Consider the following 19,577-nt stretch of genomic DNA (forward strand, 5'->3'; position numbering starts at 1 on the left):
AGTATCCTAGGAAAGGTCTGTGGGTACTTTTGTTTTAAAATAGAAATATACAGTGCTAAAATTTGGTGTTATCGTCCTGATGTCCCCCTTGCGAAGTATATTTCAAAATACATATTTGAAAAACTCACAGAAGCTATAAAAAAATGAAGGAAAGTACAAATATCCTTCTTTTCTTCTGTAGAAAAAAAATATGAGGTCTAGTACTTAATCTTGGCATATTATGTAGAAGTTTATAGGTAATAAAATATTAGTGGGAATTACTTTAAAGATATAAATGTGAGCGTGGTAATATACATGTTCTTTGAATCTGGTTAAAATTCAAAACAAACTTTTCCTTGTATCAAAGTACACTATGAGTGTATTTATCGTATTGCAAAAGCGGATATGAAAATAAACATTAGTAAAATTGTAATCATTACTTTCTGAGCAAATATTATTTATTTCTTCAAGTTAAATTCTGATTCATGAAAATGATACATCTATTCCCAGTTTTAGGACAATTTGTTAGTTTGAACAGAAGGTTGAATTCATTGTAATTGTTTCTCTAATTAAGCCTTGAACTATTTTTATAGACTTACAATTAGTACATGTATGTTCTTCATTTATTTAATTCGTTCTGAAATTATTAATTTTATTACATCATATCCTCTACTCTTATTGAGGTAAACAAAAACTAACCTGACCAAAGGTTCTATCTTTTGAAATCAGTATTGATTCCAAAAGTAATTTTTTTAAGAATAATATACCTATATTTTTAACTACCTACAACAATCAACCAAGTTTAAACAAAATGTGCACCTAGGTAATTTTACAAATGACGTAACATCAATGATTTGCAGTATGGATATAGAGTAAGGAAATAGCAAATTACCTAAGTTAAGCAATTCTTAATGAAAGATTAACCTCGCTTACACTAATTTTAAACAATATCTTATATAATACAATCAAATACCTATTACAGTTATCAAATTACCTGCTAGATTTTTATCAAACAGCCACGTGAAAAGTGCCCCTCTAGGCATTTTTTTTACTTTGCTGCTGAAAAATTATAATAAAAAAAGATACTTTAACTTTTTATATCATCATGTAAAATGTGTTATATGACATTTGTCAATTTTTCTTGTGTAATTTAATAAAAACAATTCTCATCGAGATCGAGAAAATCTATTCACTTTCTATTTGTTTTAGTTTAATGTAACTTGCACAGTTAATATTGGTGAATTGATTTATGAACAACTTCGCTAATTAATTAATAAATAAATTGTTAATATAAAGCCAGCATTAAAAAAGGACTACCATTATATACTGTTGCAATACATATGACAATTAGGCACACTAACAAGATTCCTGAGAAAATTTTCTCTCTTAGTTGGAGGTCGAGGAATTGGTGTAAAATTGGGATAATAATCTGACCTTCAAACGGGATGTTTAATTAAAAAATGAAGTCTCTACTTCTATAATATGATGGTTTCGTTAATTAGTTAAATGCTGCTACAATCTTTACATCTTTTTTACACTTCTCTCCAATATTGAATAATACCAAAAGAAAAGAGAGGAGTAACATTCACGTGAGCATCCTATATTTATATAGGGTGTTTTCTAAGTTCATGTTAACTGGAAGAGGTTGTTCTTTGGATCATTTTACATTAAATACCCTTTATGAAATAAGGATTTCAAACCACTAAATTCCAAGATATAGAATATATAATTTAAAAAAACATATGATGTTTATTCGAATATCTTTGAAGATGTTTTTATAGATTGACGAAACTTGGACGGGGATTACAAATAAATATGTCAACTATTTTTAAGGGCACTGAGTATTTTGAAAATTGAATAAGAAAATTAACAATAATGCCATTCCTTATACGTCAGTGGAGCATGTTCCGTTTACCCCCCAGCTTTCGGTCAATCATGAAAAAAAAACTAAATGTATTCTCAATTATATGAAAATAATAATTTTCTTTGTGTTTATATCGGGTGTCCCTAAATTCAATCAAGATTTGAATTTTGCGCCATTTGTGCAGTAATGTGTTGCCAACGAAAAAAAAATTAATGACGGTTTGGCAGCTACAGTCTGTAATTTTCGTTCAAAATATGGTCGGAATAGTGATTTAACTTCATCAATTGGGAAGAGATTAATCGAGATTAATTGAACAATTCAAGATGCGAAGACTGGATCAATCAGTGATCTTAAACACTCTTGCCGTCCTTCAACAAATCGTTCAACACAAAACATCAAAGCAGTTCGTGAAAGTGTTGCTGAGAGTCCAAACGTCAATTCGGCACCGTAGTTTAGGAACTGGACATTTCAAGAAGCTATCTACAGCGTATTCTCACGAAAAATTTGCATCTTCATGTTTACAAAATTCAATTGACTCGAGAACTAAAGCCTACTGACCACGCAGAGTGAAGAGAGTTCGTTGAATGGATTATGGAACAAGTGGATGCTCATTTTCTGAACAAAATCGTCTACAGCGATGACACTCATTTTCGTCTTGATGGCTTCGTTAATCGATAAAATTGTCGCATTTGGTTTTCAGAAAATCCACGAGTGATTGTTGAGAAACAAATGCATCCACATCAATGGGTCACTGTTTGGTGCGGATTTTGGGCTGGTGGCCTCAATGGACCATTCTTCTTCGAAAATGCGGCTGACCAGGCAATAACAGTTAATGGTGCCTGCTATCGCGATATGATAATCCAGTTTTTTTCGTGTTTAACTTGCAAGGTATGGATGTAGACCGATGGATGTAATGAATGTATGGATGCATTTTTTTCTGGTTGTGCCACTGCTTTGTGTTACTTCTAAGAACATTTTAGTTACAGTGCTTTACAGTATCTCCGCGACTGATTAATAGATTTGTGTACCATTTTATTGACTTTACCTTCAACATAAATCATAGTTTCGTCGATCTCTCAAACATCATTAGAGATATTTGACCAACTGTGATATATTGTTTTTAACTAGTGGCTCCAAACCTTTTATCTCCTTTTGATCTAAAATTGCCCAAAGGAGCAAACTATTGAAATTATAGTTATAACATATACCTACTTTAAAAAGGCTGTAGATATAAAATAAGTAAAATAATGATTGATGTAAATTGCTAAAGTATTTAGAATTACGAAATGTGTAGTTTTATTTATAATAAAATAGGAATATTATGAATTCTATTTCATTTGACACAGATTTGTATGAAATAGAGATGGTGTATTAGTATTTTCTAGTCTATAACGAAATATGTTTGTTAAATATAAACTCTTTACGAACTTGCCAGTTATGGAAATTGTTAGGATTTACATTATGATGGTTGATCATGAGATGTATTTCTAAAGAACTTTATGTTGAAATGTTTTCAGTGATTATAATTATTTATGTATTTTTTCAGATTAATTATGGATGGAGGAGAAGACTGTTACGTGAACAGGCACCAAAAACAACAAAATGGCGGGACAAAGGGAGATTTTGGGGACATGAGTTTTATGATGTTAGATTATATAAAGGAAGCCATGAAGGTAATTTTTTTTGTCATAATTTGATTTAAATAGTATTCATACAAAAAAATTGTAATATTATTGTCTCAAAAACAAGTAAAACATGCTCCAATTCTGTTTTTCAAAAATTGTTAATGGAACTTACCTGTATGTGGGAATCTATTAAACCAAAAATATTTTTTTTTATATTTATATATCTATAGGGCGTTTACAAACTTCGAGAGAATATAAGAAGTATAAATAAATGAAGGTGCTATATCAAGGTGCGAATACTCCACATATACTGTATGAAAAAAGTATTTTTTTAGCGATGTACCATAAGCATAAAAAATTGATGTGCCGAAAAAACAATAAATATTATTATTATTATACTCTGATAAATCTGTCAACAAATTAAGCATTATTTTATCGGTTAATGGGAATTTGATTTGTTATTCTAGTTAAAATTGTTTAATAAAATATTATTTGTGATGTTTTTTATTTTTTTGCACTTGGCACATCACTGAAAAGAACAGGTTTGTGAGAGCCATTAATAGAATAATCTAAAACTTTATTCATTTAATTGTTTTTTATTTATTATCATAGCCTTCGACAAGGCAAAAACTAAGACTATATGCGACTCACTCCAAGATCAGGGATCATCACCTACTGTGGTCGTATGAGTGAGATCGGCATTGAAGGAAAGGAAGGTTAGTGCAACCATGGGACTGTTACAAGCGGATGGTGGTGAGAGATGGATGCCCTCAAAGCAGCTGTTTCTCACCATCTATTGTGATGGATGGCCTCCTGGAGTGCCTAACCCTGGAGGGATGCCATCATTAGAGTAGGCCTGGGCATATCTATATGCCCAGGCCTACTCTAATGATGGCATGGTTCTAGTCGGAGGCCAGTTTTTGAACGTGGTCTGCAACAGAATGTATCGAGCCTGTAGGATTATAGAGAGGTGGTCTGAGGAGGTGGAGTTCTCAGTCAACTCAAAGAGGGCTGAGATGATCCTATTTACAACAAGAAGGAAAATAGACGAATTGAAGCCCCCAACCATGTGTAGGAAGTCAAATATTTGGGTGTAATCCTGGATAGCAAATTGTCGTGGGAACGACAGGTTGAAAGAACCATCCGAAAATTAGTGATAACCCTCTGGCAATTGAGGAAGGTAGTTGGCAAAAACTGAGGACTCAATCCAAGGGTGCTTCATTGGGTGTACACAGCGATAGTCAAAGTGAGACTTACTAGTATGGAGCCTTGGTCTGGTGGCCGAGTGTGGACCAAGGCTTGCCTGCTTAGGTATTACAAGAGCAATGAGGATGACTCCAATGGCCACATTAGCAGTCCTCCTGGGGTTGCCAACCCTCCCTACAAGAATTGTGGGGAAGGCGATGGCGACATCCCTAAGGATAAAGCACATAGGCGGTTGGAAAGAAGAACTATGGGTAGAGGGTCACGCTGCCATAGCCCTGAGGGTGGATAAGGAGATCCCAATATCTGTCATAAGGGTCATTGAAGCAGAGGACCGGCTGAGGCTAGGAAATAAGTATGTCACTGTCTTCCTCTGGTGATATGTTCGCTCTGGGATCCCTAGTATGCTATACTTATGGATTTCGAGAGGGAGATGAGTATTCAGGAGCAGAAATATACCCGGGAGGGAGTGGTATCCAGGAAAGTTTTTCACTGGGTATGTATACCACAGTCATTCAGGTAGAAATTTTATTTTGATGGTGGCAAGTAAGGAAGAGATAAAGAACTGTGTAGAGGAGAGGATTTGTATCTGCTCTAACAGTCAGTTTGCGCTCAGGGCGGTTAGCTCCCCAAGGACAAGGTCTGTCCTTATTCAAGAGTATGAAGATGCCCTGAAGTTATTGTCCAGACGAAGAGAGGTATAGTTGATTTGGATTTTGGAGGCTTGGCCAGGGACCTGAGCCAATCCTCGGAATCACACGAGGTAGCAATAACGGGACCCTTAATAAATGGGCCTGTCAAACATTAGGTCAAAATTGGAGGATGAACAGAGGATGTAGGTAAGCCCACAGCTTTATATGTGGGCCTAAAAAACCTAAGATAAGATGGGATGGGACTTAGGAGGCATTTAAGCTTAATAAGAATTGAAGAGAACCCTTTATGCCTAATATGTGGAGAAGAGGAGGATACCCCTATCCATCTTCTGGGACACTGCGCAGGCTTCGAGAGGTTAAGGCATACAGTCTTTGGTACCGAAGAGCTGCAAGAGGATGAGGTGAGGGGGGGACTTGCCATGGATCAAAATCCTGGCATTCTTCAGAGCGTCAGGTAGTCTCAAGAAGGGCAGATGGGTAATGTCATGGCATAGTAGGCAAGAAGGGTTCACTTGTGGCCAGGTTGAGGCCGTCCCAATTCACTACTACTACTTATCATTTTTAAAATCCCAATTCATCACCAAAGTTACCCACCTGGTATATAATAAAATAAAATACTTTACAATTTACAATACATTTTTGAACATTTGTCTGAAAATTGGAATCATAATCAGTTATATTAATATATTAATAAATGCAAATGGAAAGGTGTTAATTCTCATTTAAGTTAAAAAGAGGTTTCTATACAATTTGCAGTCAATGGACATGATGCGAGGACATCAAATGTTAACAGACGTGGTGCTAGAAGTTGGTTGTGAACTTTTCCATGCTCACCGAGTGATTTTGGCTGCTGCCAGTCCTTATTTTAAAGCCATGTTCACTGGTGGCCTTAAAGAGTGCGATATGAATAGAGTGAAAATGCAGGGAGTTTCAGCAACCGTTATGGCTAGACTTATACATTTTATGTACACAGGAAAAATACGTGTGACTGAAAATACAGTGTGCCAACTACTGCCAGCTGCCACCATGCTTCAAGTAAGTCCTATTTTATCATTAAAAAAAACACTTTATTTATTGTAACTGTATTAAGTTTAGTACCGAATCCTTTAGGGAAAATATTATTTTAGTTATATTTCATGTTTCCATTTATATAAAAAAACTATTTATACAAGGCGTCACCTAACGAATGTTACATACTTCAAGGGTATAATGTAGAACCCAAATGGTGTCGATTTAACCAAATTTGCTTAAACAACATATGTTGCAAAAAAGTTACAGTGTGTTAAAGTTTCTTATTTTCTCCTTAACTCAGAACCCAGTTAACCGATTTGAGCAAAATCTGCTATTGGCGTAGAAGTTGAGGTAAAAAAACAGCTTTACTACCCACTGATCTACAAAAATTTATAAATTTTACAGTAAATTATGCACACGTGTAAATATTAACACCACATCAAATTTGAATCAATTTGTTATAAGCATATCAAAGATTTCATAAATAATATGATTTTAACAACCGACCAATACGGCCCTGTACAGTGAAAACGGTGGAACTTAAACCCTTGCTTTATAAGGCAATTCTGAATTATTTATTGAGTTCTGTTTGTGGTTAAAGTTTGATTCACTCGAACTGAAACATCCTGTATATGAACTTTTTATATTTTTAGTCCAGTTTTTGTAAGTGGAATAAATTTGTATACCTACAAACATTTTAAACATCTGTGAAGTTATAATACAATAAACTATATTAACACACTTATCATTTTATAAAAATGTGATTATTTGTTCTTTAGGTTCCAAATGTAATACAAGCTTGCTGTGATTTTTTGGAAAGGCAACTGGATCCAAGCAATGCAATAGGCATAGCGAATTTCGCTGAACAGCATGGATGTATTGAATTATGTAAGAAAGCTAATCAATACATAGAACGCAATTTTTGTCAGGTTGATAGTTAGCACAGGCTCAATATTTCTTCCTTCTAATTATTTGAAGTTTCCGTAGATATGTCAGGAAGAAGAATTTCTACAATTAAGCAGCATGCAACTCGTTAACTTGATTAAAAAAGATGAACTTAATGTTCAAGATGAGAAACAAGTCTACAACGCTGTTTTGAAATGGGTTAGATATGATGAAGACAATAGACATAGAAAAATGGAAAATATCTTAATTGCCGTAAGATGTCAATTTCTGCCACCTAAATTTCTTAATGATCAAATGACGAATTGTGAAGTTATAAAAAAAACACCTGCATGTAAGGAATATTTAGCTCGGATATTTAAGGTATTTCTTCAGGTGTTGTAATTGTGTAATAAATATAAATAACTTTAATTTTAGGATTTGACACTTCATGTTCGGCCTGTTGTAAAGGAACGTTCTCCAAATATTCCAAGAGTTATTTATGTAGCTGGAGGATATTATAGACAATCACTTGATATTTTAGAAGGATTTAATGTAGATGAAAAAACTTGGACACAATTGGATAGAATTACAGTACCACGATCTGGACTAGGAGGAGCATTTTTAAATGTACGTATGTATAACTTTGAAATATTCATGACTTAATATGTGTGTAATAGTTGATATCAGATTACTGCTTTATGAAATTATTAAGTCTAGATAAAACTGAAAAATCATCGCAAAATAATTTTTTTATTTCAGAAATGCATGTCTAAAATTATTAACAGATATAAATGTATTTTTATAAAGATTTGGTTCCTGTTCCTTTAAACATGTTTTACATTTAACAATTTTTCATTTTTAGAATGTGTACATTATTTGTATATATAAATAATTTATACAATAAATAATAATAAATTTTGGCAACAATGCCTTAAATTTTCATGTAAATGAGATAGAAATCCTTTTGTTTTTACACAAGGGAAGTCTTGTCACTTGTGGTGGCATATTTTAAATAGTTATTTTTTAACTTACTTAAAAAAAAACTTTATATTTAAATATGGGATGTTAACATATATATTGGCATAAAATAATAACTAAAAAAGTGTTTCTGGTTAATTGGGAACCTATTCCACTTTTTAATGTTTAATTTTTTTAATGTACTCAATGTGTACCTAGGGTCCCAAAATTGTAGGCAGTGACTATTTCCAATGTGACAGGTAAGGTGTGTGTGGGGAAGGCAATTCTAAGGGTATATCATTTTTGAGAAATTATTAATTATATAACAACAAATACATATGTCTATTTTAGTTAGATCTACACTTTGGTGTATACCAATATCCATTTTGAATTTATGGCAAAGATGGCCTACTACTACCCGTGTACATTCATTTAGTTTTTTATTGTGAGACGTGGTCAGTGTTTTTACTATTTCGACAAGTGGACCATATGAAAGTCTACTTGCATAGTGTTGTAACAGTATGGCAACACGAAATCAGTAAAACCACTAAAACTATTAAAAGTGTAAACATTGAAATGACATGTACCACTGACTTGACACTAGACAAGCAGCAGCAGTCATTGCGCACGCTGAATGTATTTGATACACTATGCAAAATAATTGGCACAATGCAGAGTACACAAAATTATTTTACCAAATAAAGGACTTAAATTATGGTTGATTTATTTATGAGACTTACCGCCTACTATTTTGGAACTCCGATATAGAATATTTCATGGTTTACACTAGATTCCCTAGAAATGCAATAAAGATGAGACAAACTTGAGGGTTAAACATCAGTTGATAACTTTAGAATTATTTCATATAAGATATATAACTGAATTTAATCATTAATGAATTTTGTTTCAACTTTAGGCAAATAATTTTTAGGGATCATTCTATGCAGTGGGAGGGAGGTATAGCAGTCCCAGAAATAATTATGATTCCGACTGGGTCGACAAATATAATCCTGTGAAAGATAAATGGAGACCTTGTAGTCCAATGTCGATGCCAAGGCACAGAGTTGGTGTAGCTGTTATGGATGGATTGTTATATGCCGTTGGAGGCAGCGAAGGACCAAAATATCATAGTAGTGTTGAATGGTAAATATAAAAATGAAAGTTATGATTTGTTAAATTTTACACTTATATTTTAGTTATGACCCTGAGACAGACAGATGGACTATGGTTAAACAAATGCATTATAAACGTTTAGCAGTAGGTGTAGCAGTGGTGAACAGATTATTATATGCAATCGGGGGTTACGATGGTGTAGAAAGACTAAAATGTGCTGAATGTTATCATCCGGAAAATAATGAATGGACCATGATAGCACCACTGAATATTCAGAGAAGTGGAGCAGGTAAGCCATATTCACTATCTAATATTTCTTTGCAAATACTATCAAAATTCCACCCTACTGGATAATATTTGTTTATTAGTACCTATCAGTACATTCAAACCAGAGACAATTTATTATTCTAATTATTATTTTAACATTGGCTTTATTCACAAATTTGATAGGTAAATTTTAGAATAAGGTATTTTTTCCAGGTAATTGAAATATGCTTCTGTTTTGAGTGAAGTATAGGGGTGATACTACCAAAAATGGTCTCTTTTTCTCAGATTACACACTTCCTAAGGGAATAGTTGGTAACAGACATTCCATTAGGTTTAATTTTCAGTGATGACTAAAATAGTGATTACTTTTTTTAATTTAAAATGACCTTGGGATGTTTCTGAAAAAGGAAAAACTTCTAATTTTCAATTATATTTTTAAATTATAATTTGTAAAAAATAATAACAAATTGATAAATAATTCGAGAAAAATTTACAGAATTTGATTTTGTATTGCAAAAATAATATATCTCAATAATATGAAATTGTCTACATTTTTTAAAAGCACCCGATCCTCCTTAAATAAACCAAAATTTATGGCGGCATATAATCAATATGGTTCTTTCTTAACTCAACGATGCATTATTTATAGAGATGTGTAACAACATACAAATTTCACTTGCTGAAATGTGACAGGTTGTTTCTGAAATAAGCAAGCCAATTGTAGTGTGCTTGCATCACGCATTTTTATCCAACTATTTATTTGAATTTTTGAAGATATGCCTCTGCAAAGTAGATAAATTGGCCAGCAGCATCCCTTGATTTTAATCCTTTGGATTTCCCTTCCTGGGGACATTAAAGAAAATGTTTATTCTACCTCCATAGAAGGTTCTCTTGAAGAGCCGAGATGGAGGTTGGAGAATATTCTTCAAAATCAACAATTCAATTTATGTGGTCACGTGGTCATTTTTTCTCTAGAAAGACAAATACATGTATGCGTTTGTGCATGTGTGCGTCCACGCATTCCTGTGCTGCTGGGGGCATTTTGAATAAATATCCTAAAAATTGTGTGTATTTTCAATAAATAGTTCTGACTAGTTTAACCTCATTGTAGTCTTAATAGTTTTTTCAACAGTAAAATCACAAGAGCTTTTTTTATTGGATAAATTTCTCTTTGTAATGAAATAACTTTGCCAATTAGTAATTTTATGAGAAAAACTGACATGAAGAAATCTCGAGACCGAAGGTCGAGCGATTTTGTCAAATGCCAGTTTTGCCAGCAAAATTACTGATTAGAAAAATTTTTAGTTAAATGAAATTTATTCATGAAATGAAAAACTCGCATGGTTTTTGGCAAGATAAATTAATGATCAAATATGTGAATGAACAACAAAAATAAATATCTTTATTATGATATATATTTTTATGTGTACGAATAACAACCATTATCTTTATTTATTCAAATTATTTGAAGGAACAGTTATTAAAAACATAGTTATTATAAATTGTTTGGTTTGGTGTTCCGATTTCAATATTTTCTTGTCTAGTTTCCCTACATGTTGAATATTCCTTTTGACTTATTCTATCCGAAGTTCGTAAATTACTAAAAAGAGTTTCGTGATGTTCAGCGTCAATTTGAAGATAGGGTTTGTTTAATGGATGATGACAATGAGTGTCCGGTTATATTTATCAGTTGTTGGTCACTTATCCCTGCTTTGGCTAAGTGAGAAACTGTACTCGCTCAGTTTGAATGGTTGGTAATTTTATTATTTGTGATATCCAGTCCAATTTTAGCTATAGATTCTTTTGTCCAGGTAGACATAGTATTAATTCCTAGTGAACCATTTTTACACCAACCTTTAGAATTTGTGTTCGTCCAAAAGGTATTTGGAGTTAAAAACTGTCGATTGGATGTTATGTTTTTGTTTATTTCTTCTAAGAGTAATTTTAACATTGTAACTGGATAAATACTTTTATCGTTCTTATTTTTTGTAATGCATTTGCTATCTCAATTTTTTCGATCCGTCTTGTGCTGTCTTTGAAAATATTAAATTGTATTCGATTCTTCCTGTAAATTTTATAGTTTGTAGCCTTTCCTCCCCTCCAAGGCAATTTATAAGAAGCTATATCGACGCTTTAGTACGAAAACATGCTATCTCAGATTTCGGTTGGAAAACATGCTATCTCAAATTAACCTTGGAAAACATGCTAACTCGGATCTTTAAGTAAAAACATGCTATCTCAGTGTGACTAGAAATTTAATGCATTTATAATAAACTTTATAATATATTTTTAAAAAAGTAAGGAATGTTTATGTTCAGGTACACTGTTTGTTTTATTTTTTTTTATTCAACATTTTTCAATTTTGTTAAGTTACTGTTATAAACGACAAAATTGTTAATTAAAAAAAAATAGAATAACATGCAGTATGCTGCAACACGTACATTACTCTACGTTTTTTGAAATAAATTATAAAAAAAATAGTGTATACAGTATACAGGTACAGTCGACACTGTTTGTTTTATTTTTTTTTATTCAACATTTTTCAATTTTGTTAAGTTACTGTTATAAACGACAAAATTGTTAATTAAAAAAAAAAACAGAATAATATGCAGTATGCTGCAACACGTACATTACTCTACGTTTTTTGAAATAACAAATTATAAAAAAAATAGTGTATACCTTAATATATCAAAATGTTTGTTATTACTAAAAATTATTTTTTTCATACAAGTTTGCTTTGATATAACAATTAATAGTGCACTCTTACCTGATTTATAGTCACTACCCTTACTTTTGTTAATAGAGTTAACATAATAACCAGAATATAAATATAATGTATAAAGTTGAATGACATGTATACATCTATCGTTGCGACGGGGGCATATGATTTGCACGTGCACATTTCCATGGTTCAGAAAAGAGTATGCTATTAATTTTGATATCAAAGCAAACTTGTATGAAAAAAATCGAATAATTTTTAGTACTAACAAACATTTTTATATATTAAGGTATACACTATTTTTTTTTATAATTTGTTATTTCAAAAAACGTCGAATAATGTACGTGTTGCAGCATATTGCATATTATTCTATTTTTTTAATTAACAATTTTGTCGTTTATAACAGTAACTTAACAAAATTAATTGAAAAATGTTGAATAAAAAAAAAAAAATAAACAGTGTACCTGAACATAAACATTCCTTACTTTTTTAAAATATATTATATAAGTTTATTATAAATGCATGGTCTCAATCATTCAATGTGCCAACTTAAATTTCTAGTCACACTGAGATAGCATGTTTTTACCTAAAGATCTGAGTTAAAATGTTTTCCAACCGAAATCTGAGATAGCATGTTTTCATACTAAAGCGTCAATATGAAAGAATCTTTTTTGTAATCCCTCTGGTTCATATATGTTCCACAATTTTGCGATATTTTGCTTATCTATTACTACAGAACATCTTTCTTTTCTCTGGAATCGCTTGTTCTTTCTCTTACTGTTTCTTGCATCTTCTTTAAAAGATATTTATTTATTTATTTATTTATTTATTTATTTATTTATTTATTTATTTATTTATGACATACACTGCCCTACAGGATACCCAATTACAGGGCAGGAAAATACATATAGATTCATATAAAAAAGAGAATAAAAAAGACAATACTGCAAAACATTATGTCAGTAAAAGGTTCAAATTAATGTCGTATTCAATGAAATATTGTTCTTGATTCATCTTGGCAGTTGAATTCCAGATTGTTTTAACTGCATATTCTTTGTAACCTTCCCCATTTTTGTTTTTCATATTATATGCTCAATCCTTTAACATATCCGCTATGTTTTCTAATGGAATTTCCGACAGTTCGTAATTTCGAATTTGACAAAACTCCATAAATTGTTTCCATATCGACGATTTAGTGTTTTTTGTAGATTGTGGAATTGATTTTTCTGTTTTTTCTAATTTGTTCATTCGAAATTTTTCCAAAACGACTCATATTTTATACTCACACTTTCAACAATACTTAATAATTGTAATGACAGGAAATATTTTAAACTGACGTACGCCTATAATTTAGTTTAGAGGAACAGGACTATTGTATACACATTTTTATATGGGAGTTAATTTATCTAAAAAATTGGTACCATATGTTTTTTTATCATTTACTGTGATTCTAACTAATTTAACCTCGAATATCTTGGAAACAGTTTATTTAATTGAAATTCAAGAAAAAAATTTTATAGCGTCTGATCTGGGTTATAAAAAACAATAAAATCATAACTAAGTCTTACTTAGAGAAACACTCGTTTCTACAGCATATGTTTATTCAGATGATTGTAATGATGTATGAATATGCATATTGGTAGTTAGTGACTCTTTGTTAAATATCAGTCTTTCAAATATATTTTAAGCTGTTGCTAAAAAAGTGAGAATGTGCAACTCACAGTTAGTTATGCGATACGCACATCCGCTGAAATGCAATCAGTATTAACGATAGGAATAGTTTGTCAGCATCTACTCATATGCGTGCATTTTCAAATATCGCTGAAATCACAGCATGCCATTTTATTAACATCGAGAAGTCTGAAGCTCATAGAAAGTCGGAAATATTTCATCTTATTTTCATTTGCTCAGCATCATCTGTACCACTAAGTTTAGGGACACCTTGTTTATCACCATTTTTACTTTTTATAACTACAATACATCATTGGTAGTACTACTAACTTATTAAAAAAATATCTTACATTTTAGGAGTAGCAGCTATAAATCAATACATATATGTAGTAGGAGGTTACGACGGCGAGTCACAATTAAATTCCGTGGAAAGATATGATACAGAAAATGATATTTGGCAGTTTGTTTGTCCAATGCGTAAAGCAAGAAGTGCCCTTAGTATAACTGTTTTAGATTGTAAGATTTATGCAATGGGTAAGTCTATTCTTTATTTAATTTTCTTTGAAAATTATATGAAGATAAAATGAACTGACACTTTTTTTCTCAGAATGAATCTTTTCAAATAAAAAGGATAACATTTTGGGTTTTAACTTTTACTACAAAATACTTTACTCGAATAATGGCTAAATTTAAAATCATTTAAATTATACAAGAAGTTGTTTAGTTGTTTAGTGGGGCAAAACAAAAAACAGTAGTTCTATTGTTTGACATACAAAAAAAGTATTTGAATTAGAGTCGAAGACATTAAAAAAATTGAATATAATTTTCAAATATTGTTATTGAAAATATAAAGGTTGAAAAGTATTTTTTCTTTTGTATATTGAATATATTTTTGTATACAGTGAGTTTTAGTTGTTATGACCCCATTTTTAATATTCAACCATATATTGTTACTAACTTCCACCCTCCACCCATAACTTTGGTTTTATACAGGGTGATTCATAAACTGTGACCAAAAATGAAACTTTGTATTCTTTGGTGAATTTTAAGGGGAATCTTTTGTATAAAATTTTTATCTAGGACGCTTCATTAAAAAGATACAAGGTGTTAAACTTAAAAATATTTTTAATTTTTTCAAATAAATTAAAAACTAATAAGTGAAATAATTTGAAATTGGGTACATGTATTTATGTAAACGTTCTCCAAAATCTGAGGTCTTTTTGTAAAATTTAGATGCTCCAATGGCAGAGGTACAGGATATCAGTGGCATATTTTTCTAAATAAAATAGTACGCCACTGCTTTACGGTAACGATCATGATATTTTTGGATTCGTCTTTCAATTTTCTACAAACTACTATTCTCTTATGTTTTTCGAAAAGAGCCTGATTTTCGAGTAAAACTTAAAAAACGAACTGAAATCAGTCAAAATATGGAACGTGTGGCATTTGTGTTGTAGGAACTACACATGCTCAATTGTTTCTTGTTTATCATACATACCTATTAAAACAGACTTGTTATTAAAAAAGTAGTCAGCTGCTGCTGTTTGTCGTGTGCGGTTTTATTAAATAAAGTCAATCAATATTTTAATTAATTTCAAAAGGAGTCAGGCATGTATATGTTGTAACATTATTATTCAGATCAAATACACCACTAAAAATTTGTTTAAATTTCTAAATTGATTTCTTCGGCTAATCTAATTTTGATGACCTTTTTTGCATTATAGGTTTGTTTCTTTTAGTTACGAGACTTAGGTAGTCTCATCTTCTCTGAGTAATTTGTTTCTCAATTCATGTTGTTATGTCTGTTATTTCTGATAACAAATGCGAAACATTTAAATTAAAATACATTGGGTTGATGTAAAAATGTAAGGCATAATAGTAAATAGTAATAATTGTATATAAATTAGTGTGTAATATGGACAGACAACTTAGAAATCTTTAACCCTTACGTACCTACCTATCTTGATAACACTGAAAACGTACTTAGATAAATATAGCATTGTGAAAAAAAATATTGGCCATTATTGGAAGTGTTACTTGAGTTTGATCTTATTGTTGATTTTCACTTTTTACTATTATTATATTTGTCTAAGTATTTAAATTCTTACATTAAAAGCTGTTGCACTTTAACTGTGTATCTCAATTAATAACACAAATAATGACCCAAATTAAAAAACAAATTGTTTAAACAAATGGTTTGATGATAATGTCTCTACTGCTCATACTGATAGCAAGGGTTAAAGTAGACAGTCATCAATGAAGCTAGTGCATTCATACAGGAAGTTTTAAATTTTCAAGAAAAAACATCATCTCTTTTGTGCTTTGTGTACTGAAACCTGAAATTTCAATAAAAATTTCTACCTTAGCAAGTTACTAAATGGAATAAACCTATAATTTGAAAAATGATCGCTGGAAAATTAATTTTTAATAGTGCATTAACTCTAACGTAAAGTGTATTTTTATTACATTTTCTAACAATTTTTAGGTGGATACGATGGGGAAAATTTTTTGACTGATGTAGAAATATATGATCCAGCGACAAATAGTTGGGAGGATGGTGTACCGTTGACATCGGGCCGTTCTGGTCATGCTAGTGCTATTTGTTTCCACCCGCCTTGCACAGAAAGATGTACAGTATTAGCTAAACCGGAGTGTTCAACATCTAAGTAGCAAAATTAATAGATATCCAAGTATGAGATCAGTTTTATATCCATTATGTTCTCCGTCATAATTGCCTTACCTCTGTTTCACACAAACGCTGATGATCAGTGCACTGACAATTGGCATTATTCAGTTGCTAATTTTCACGTCACTGCTCACTGCTAGTACATCGATTTGTATAAGCACAGGCAAATATGTAGAATATTGGTCCCACATATCGCCATTGACATCAAGGGGGTAGTTTCTTCAACTGTAAAGAAAATGAAAAAAATAATTTTTTTAATATTTTTGGTGTAGGAATTAGTTGTGTTAAATTGGTAAATTATTTTTCACTCGTATTTGACTCATTCTTTTTGTATAATTACACCGTCAAGTGAAAAACTAGAAAAATCACTAGGTAGTTGCTGAACTAATGGGATGGCATGCCTGTTAGCAATTTCCATGTGTGAAGTTAAGAGATTATTATGTTATATTCGATGATTGAAGGAAACCACAGTTGCCAGATTGGGCAATTTATCGCAATTTAAGTGATTTATTGTAGAAATTATGACAAAATTCCACATATGTACAAAACATATCTTTTAAAATAATTTATATGTCCAATTATAACTATATTGAAACTATTGAGAATCTAGAGTTTGAGAACCAGTACAGTTTTTTTAATTTATAAAACAGTATTTATAATATCGAATTATAATTTTTTAGTTAATTTTTTATCTACGCCTAAAACCTTTTCAAGTTGGTCTAGCCATAAAGTGCAATTTTATAAAGTCGTTTCCAGACAAAAAGTGTCACTTTTTAAATGTCTTTATGTTATATCCGCAAATGCTTGCAATCTCAAGTACTTCACGTCAGTTATAAAGGGATAGAATGAATCTGTGTTCGTGAATTAAGAAAGGATGTGAAGTAATTGAGTCTGTGAAGTTTTTGAGGATGTAAAATAGTATGACCTCTAAAAAGTGCCAAGTTATTAAGATTAATGGAAAATTTTAATATGCGGACAAAACCTGCATTTTTAAAGCGTCATTATCTTGCTGCAAAGCAGGCACATTCATAAAAATACAACTTTTTGGCCTTGGTACATAAATAACTATTCTTAATTTCCTTGCCTTTTAAGATATTAAGTTAAAATTTGGCATAGTCTTTTATACTATGCTGGTACATGTTTCTCATAATTTTAATAAAGAAAAGCAAAATGTAAACAGAGGACAGAGAAAAACGATTGATCTAAAGAACAATACCTTTGAATCATAGGCATAGATGGGAAGAAGTTGAAGAGGTCAATGTTTACTGCAACTTCCTTCTATTCATGCTTCAAGTTGCTTTTAATAATTTTTTTATAAATTTTAAATTTGACTACGTATTTTGAAAAAGAAGCGTTTAAATCAAAATTGATCTGAATCCAAAAATTGCAAACCTAAATATACTATACAAATGGTACAAAGTTAGTTGGATTATAAAAAATAGAATTTTAGATTTTAATTTTGTTTAATTGTTTTATTTGAATTAACAATTCTATTCTTTTAATCCCTTATATCTACATACATGGCCCACCATGCAATTGCCTTCTAGCCTGCGTTCCAGTTTGATATTGACTAAAAGTTACTCTATTCAAAATTAATAATTCGTTGCAAGTGCCGGAAGTGCTATTTGAGATATTTTTGAGGAAAGTAATATAAAGAAAATTCATCACAAGTATCTTTCTTGTGATATATCATAGTACATACTAATTAGCATCGATGTGAATCTTGCATAACCTTAATATGTACCTTAGTTCCAAAAAATGTCCCAAAAATTTCTAAATTTTAGTGCATTTGAAATTTTCGTTTAGTGGCACATTTTTAAATTTTGCAAGGGTTTAAACGAGATAAAAAAAAATTACTTTTATTTTCTGATCTTTAGCGCCGACAAATATTTTTGAAACACTTGACATTTGTATCTCTAGACAAACTGGACATGATCACATAAAGCTGCAGATATGGCAACAGCTATCGATACTCTTTTGTCAGGGTTCATTTTGTTCTGTACCTTCTGTACCTACACTTGTTCTTCATCTGAACATGTGAAAAAAATCAAATGCTGACCGTCAGCATCCATGTGAAACAGGGATTAGAAATTGGAATGGTTTAGGGTTCCCTTAGAATGAAAAATTTTTAAAAGTTAGAAGGGAATGATCAATAAAATAATATTTGCTCATTAGACATATTGTCAGACCAAATTAATACATTAAGACAAAATTTGCTTTTTGGAATATGGAGTAAACTCATTTTGTGTTTTAGTTCTATTGTAATGGTGAAAATGTTATAAAGGGCTTCAAAATAATCATGAAAACAGAAAATTGGTTTTTAGAAACTAAAAATCAGACTTGAGTAGGTATGTATTACAAAAGAGTTACTCATAACCTTAGCCTTTGCTCACAGTTTAGAGACAGCTTATAGCATCTTCGTCCCAGGACACTTTTTTATTATTATTAATTATAGTCATTACTTAGGTATGTTCTGTTGCAACAGTCTATGTAATGACTTGTCTCTAATGATGACATGGATCTTTGGATATTACCGCTTCGATTGAAATATTCCTTGGATGTTAGTGGCATAAGCTCATGACAGTTGACAATGATGAGCATTGGGAATAACTCTCTTGTTCTATATACTAATGGTATAATTAATACAAAAAAAAATCTGCTTTATTTCAAATTTAAAATACAAGTAAAAACTAGTTGTAATAAGTAAAAAATTGTTTTTTAATATTCTTTTGTAAAGAGTTTCAACAGTATATATTTGTTATTTAATGTGAACCCTTTGTTATTTACTGAAAAAATGAAGAGCAAATAAATTATTTGATTCAAATTTATTTGAGAATTTCAGTGCTGATATCAGAAATTTTAGAAAAATCTCATAGATATCTCAATAATGTGATAAAAAGTACATAAGAACTTAAAAATATTTAAGAAAAGTGTATATACATTT

General features: G+C 31.1%; 1 protein-coding gene across 5 annotated transcripts in view; it reads left to right on the plus strand.

The window, feature by feature from the left end:
- The window catches only part of LOC108914841 (kelch-like ECH-associated protein 1), a 71,518-nt gene extending 52,176 nt beyond the window's left edge, over positions 1–19,342 (plus strand). For 4 of the 5 annotated variants that reach the window (XM_018720748.1, XM_018720747.1, XM_018720743.2 and 1 more), the window contains 9 exons: positions 3,390–3,516; positions 6,081–6,359; positions 7,115–7,264; positions 7,323–7,601; positions 7,656–7,847; positions 9,109–9,320; positions 9,374–9,579; positions 14,305–14,481; positions 16,433–19,342. In XM_018720748.1, coding sequence (XP_018576264.1) covers positions 3,397–3,516; positions 6,081–6,359; positions 7,115–7,264; positions 7,323–7,601; positions 7,656–7,847; positions 9,109–9,320; positions 9,374–9,579; positions 14,305–14,481; positions 16,433–16,617 — 1,800 coding nt within the window. In that variant the 5' untranslated portion in view covers positions 3,390–3,396 and the 3' untranslated portion in view covers positions 16,618–19,342. The remainder of the gene's footprint in view (positions 1–3,389; positions 3,517–6,080; positions 6,360–7,114; positions 7,265–7,322; positions 7,602–7,655; positions 7,848–9,108; positions 9,321–9,373; positions 9,580–14,304; positions 14,482–16,432) is intronic. The other variant, XM_018720745.2, reaches the window with a different exon arrangement.
- The last annotated feature ends 235 nt before the right edge of the window (positions 19,343–19,577 follow it).

Source organism: Anoplophora glabripennis, unplaced genomic scaffold (assembly GCF_000390285.2).
Source record: "Anoplophora glabripennis isolate ALB-LARVAE unplaced genomic scaffold, Agla_2.0 scaffold1258, whole genome shotgun sequence".
Taxonomy (NCBI): Eukaryota; Metazoa; Arthropoda; class Insecta; order Coleoptera; family Cerambycidae; genus Anoplophora; species Anoplophora glabripennis.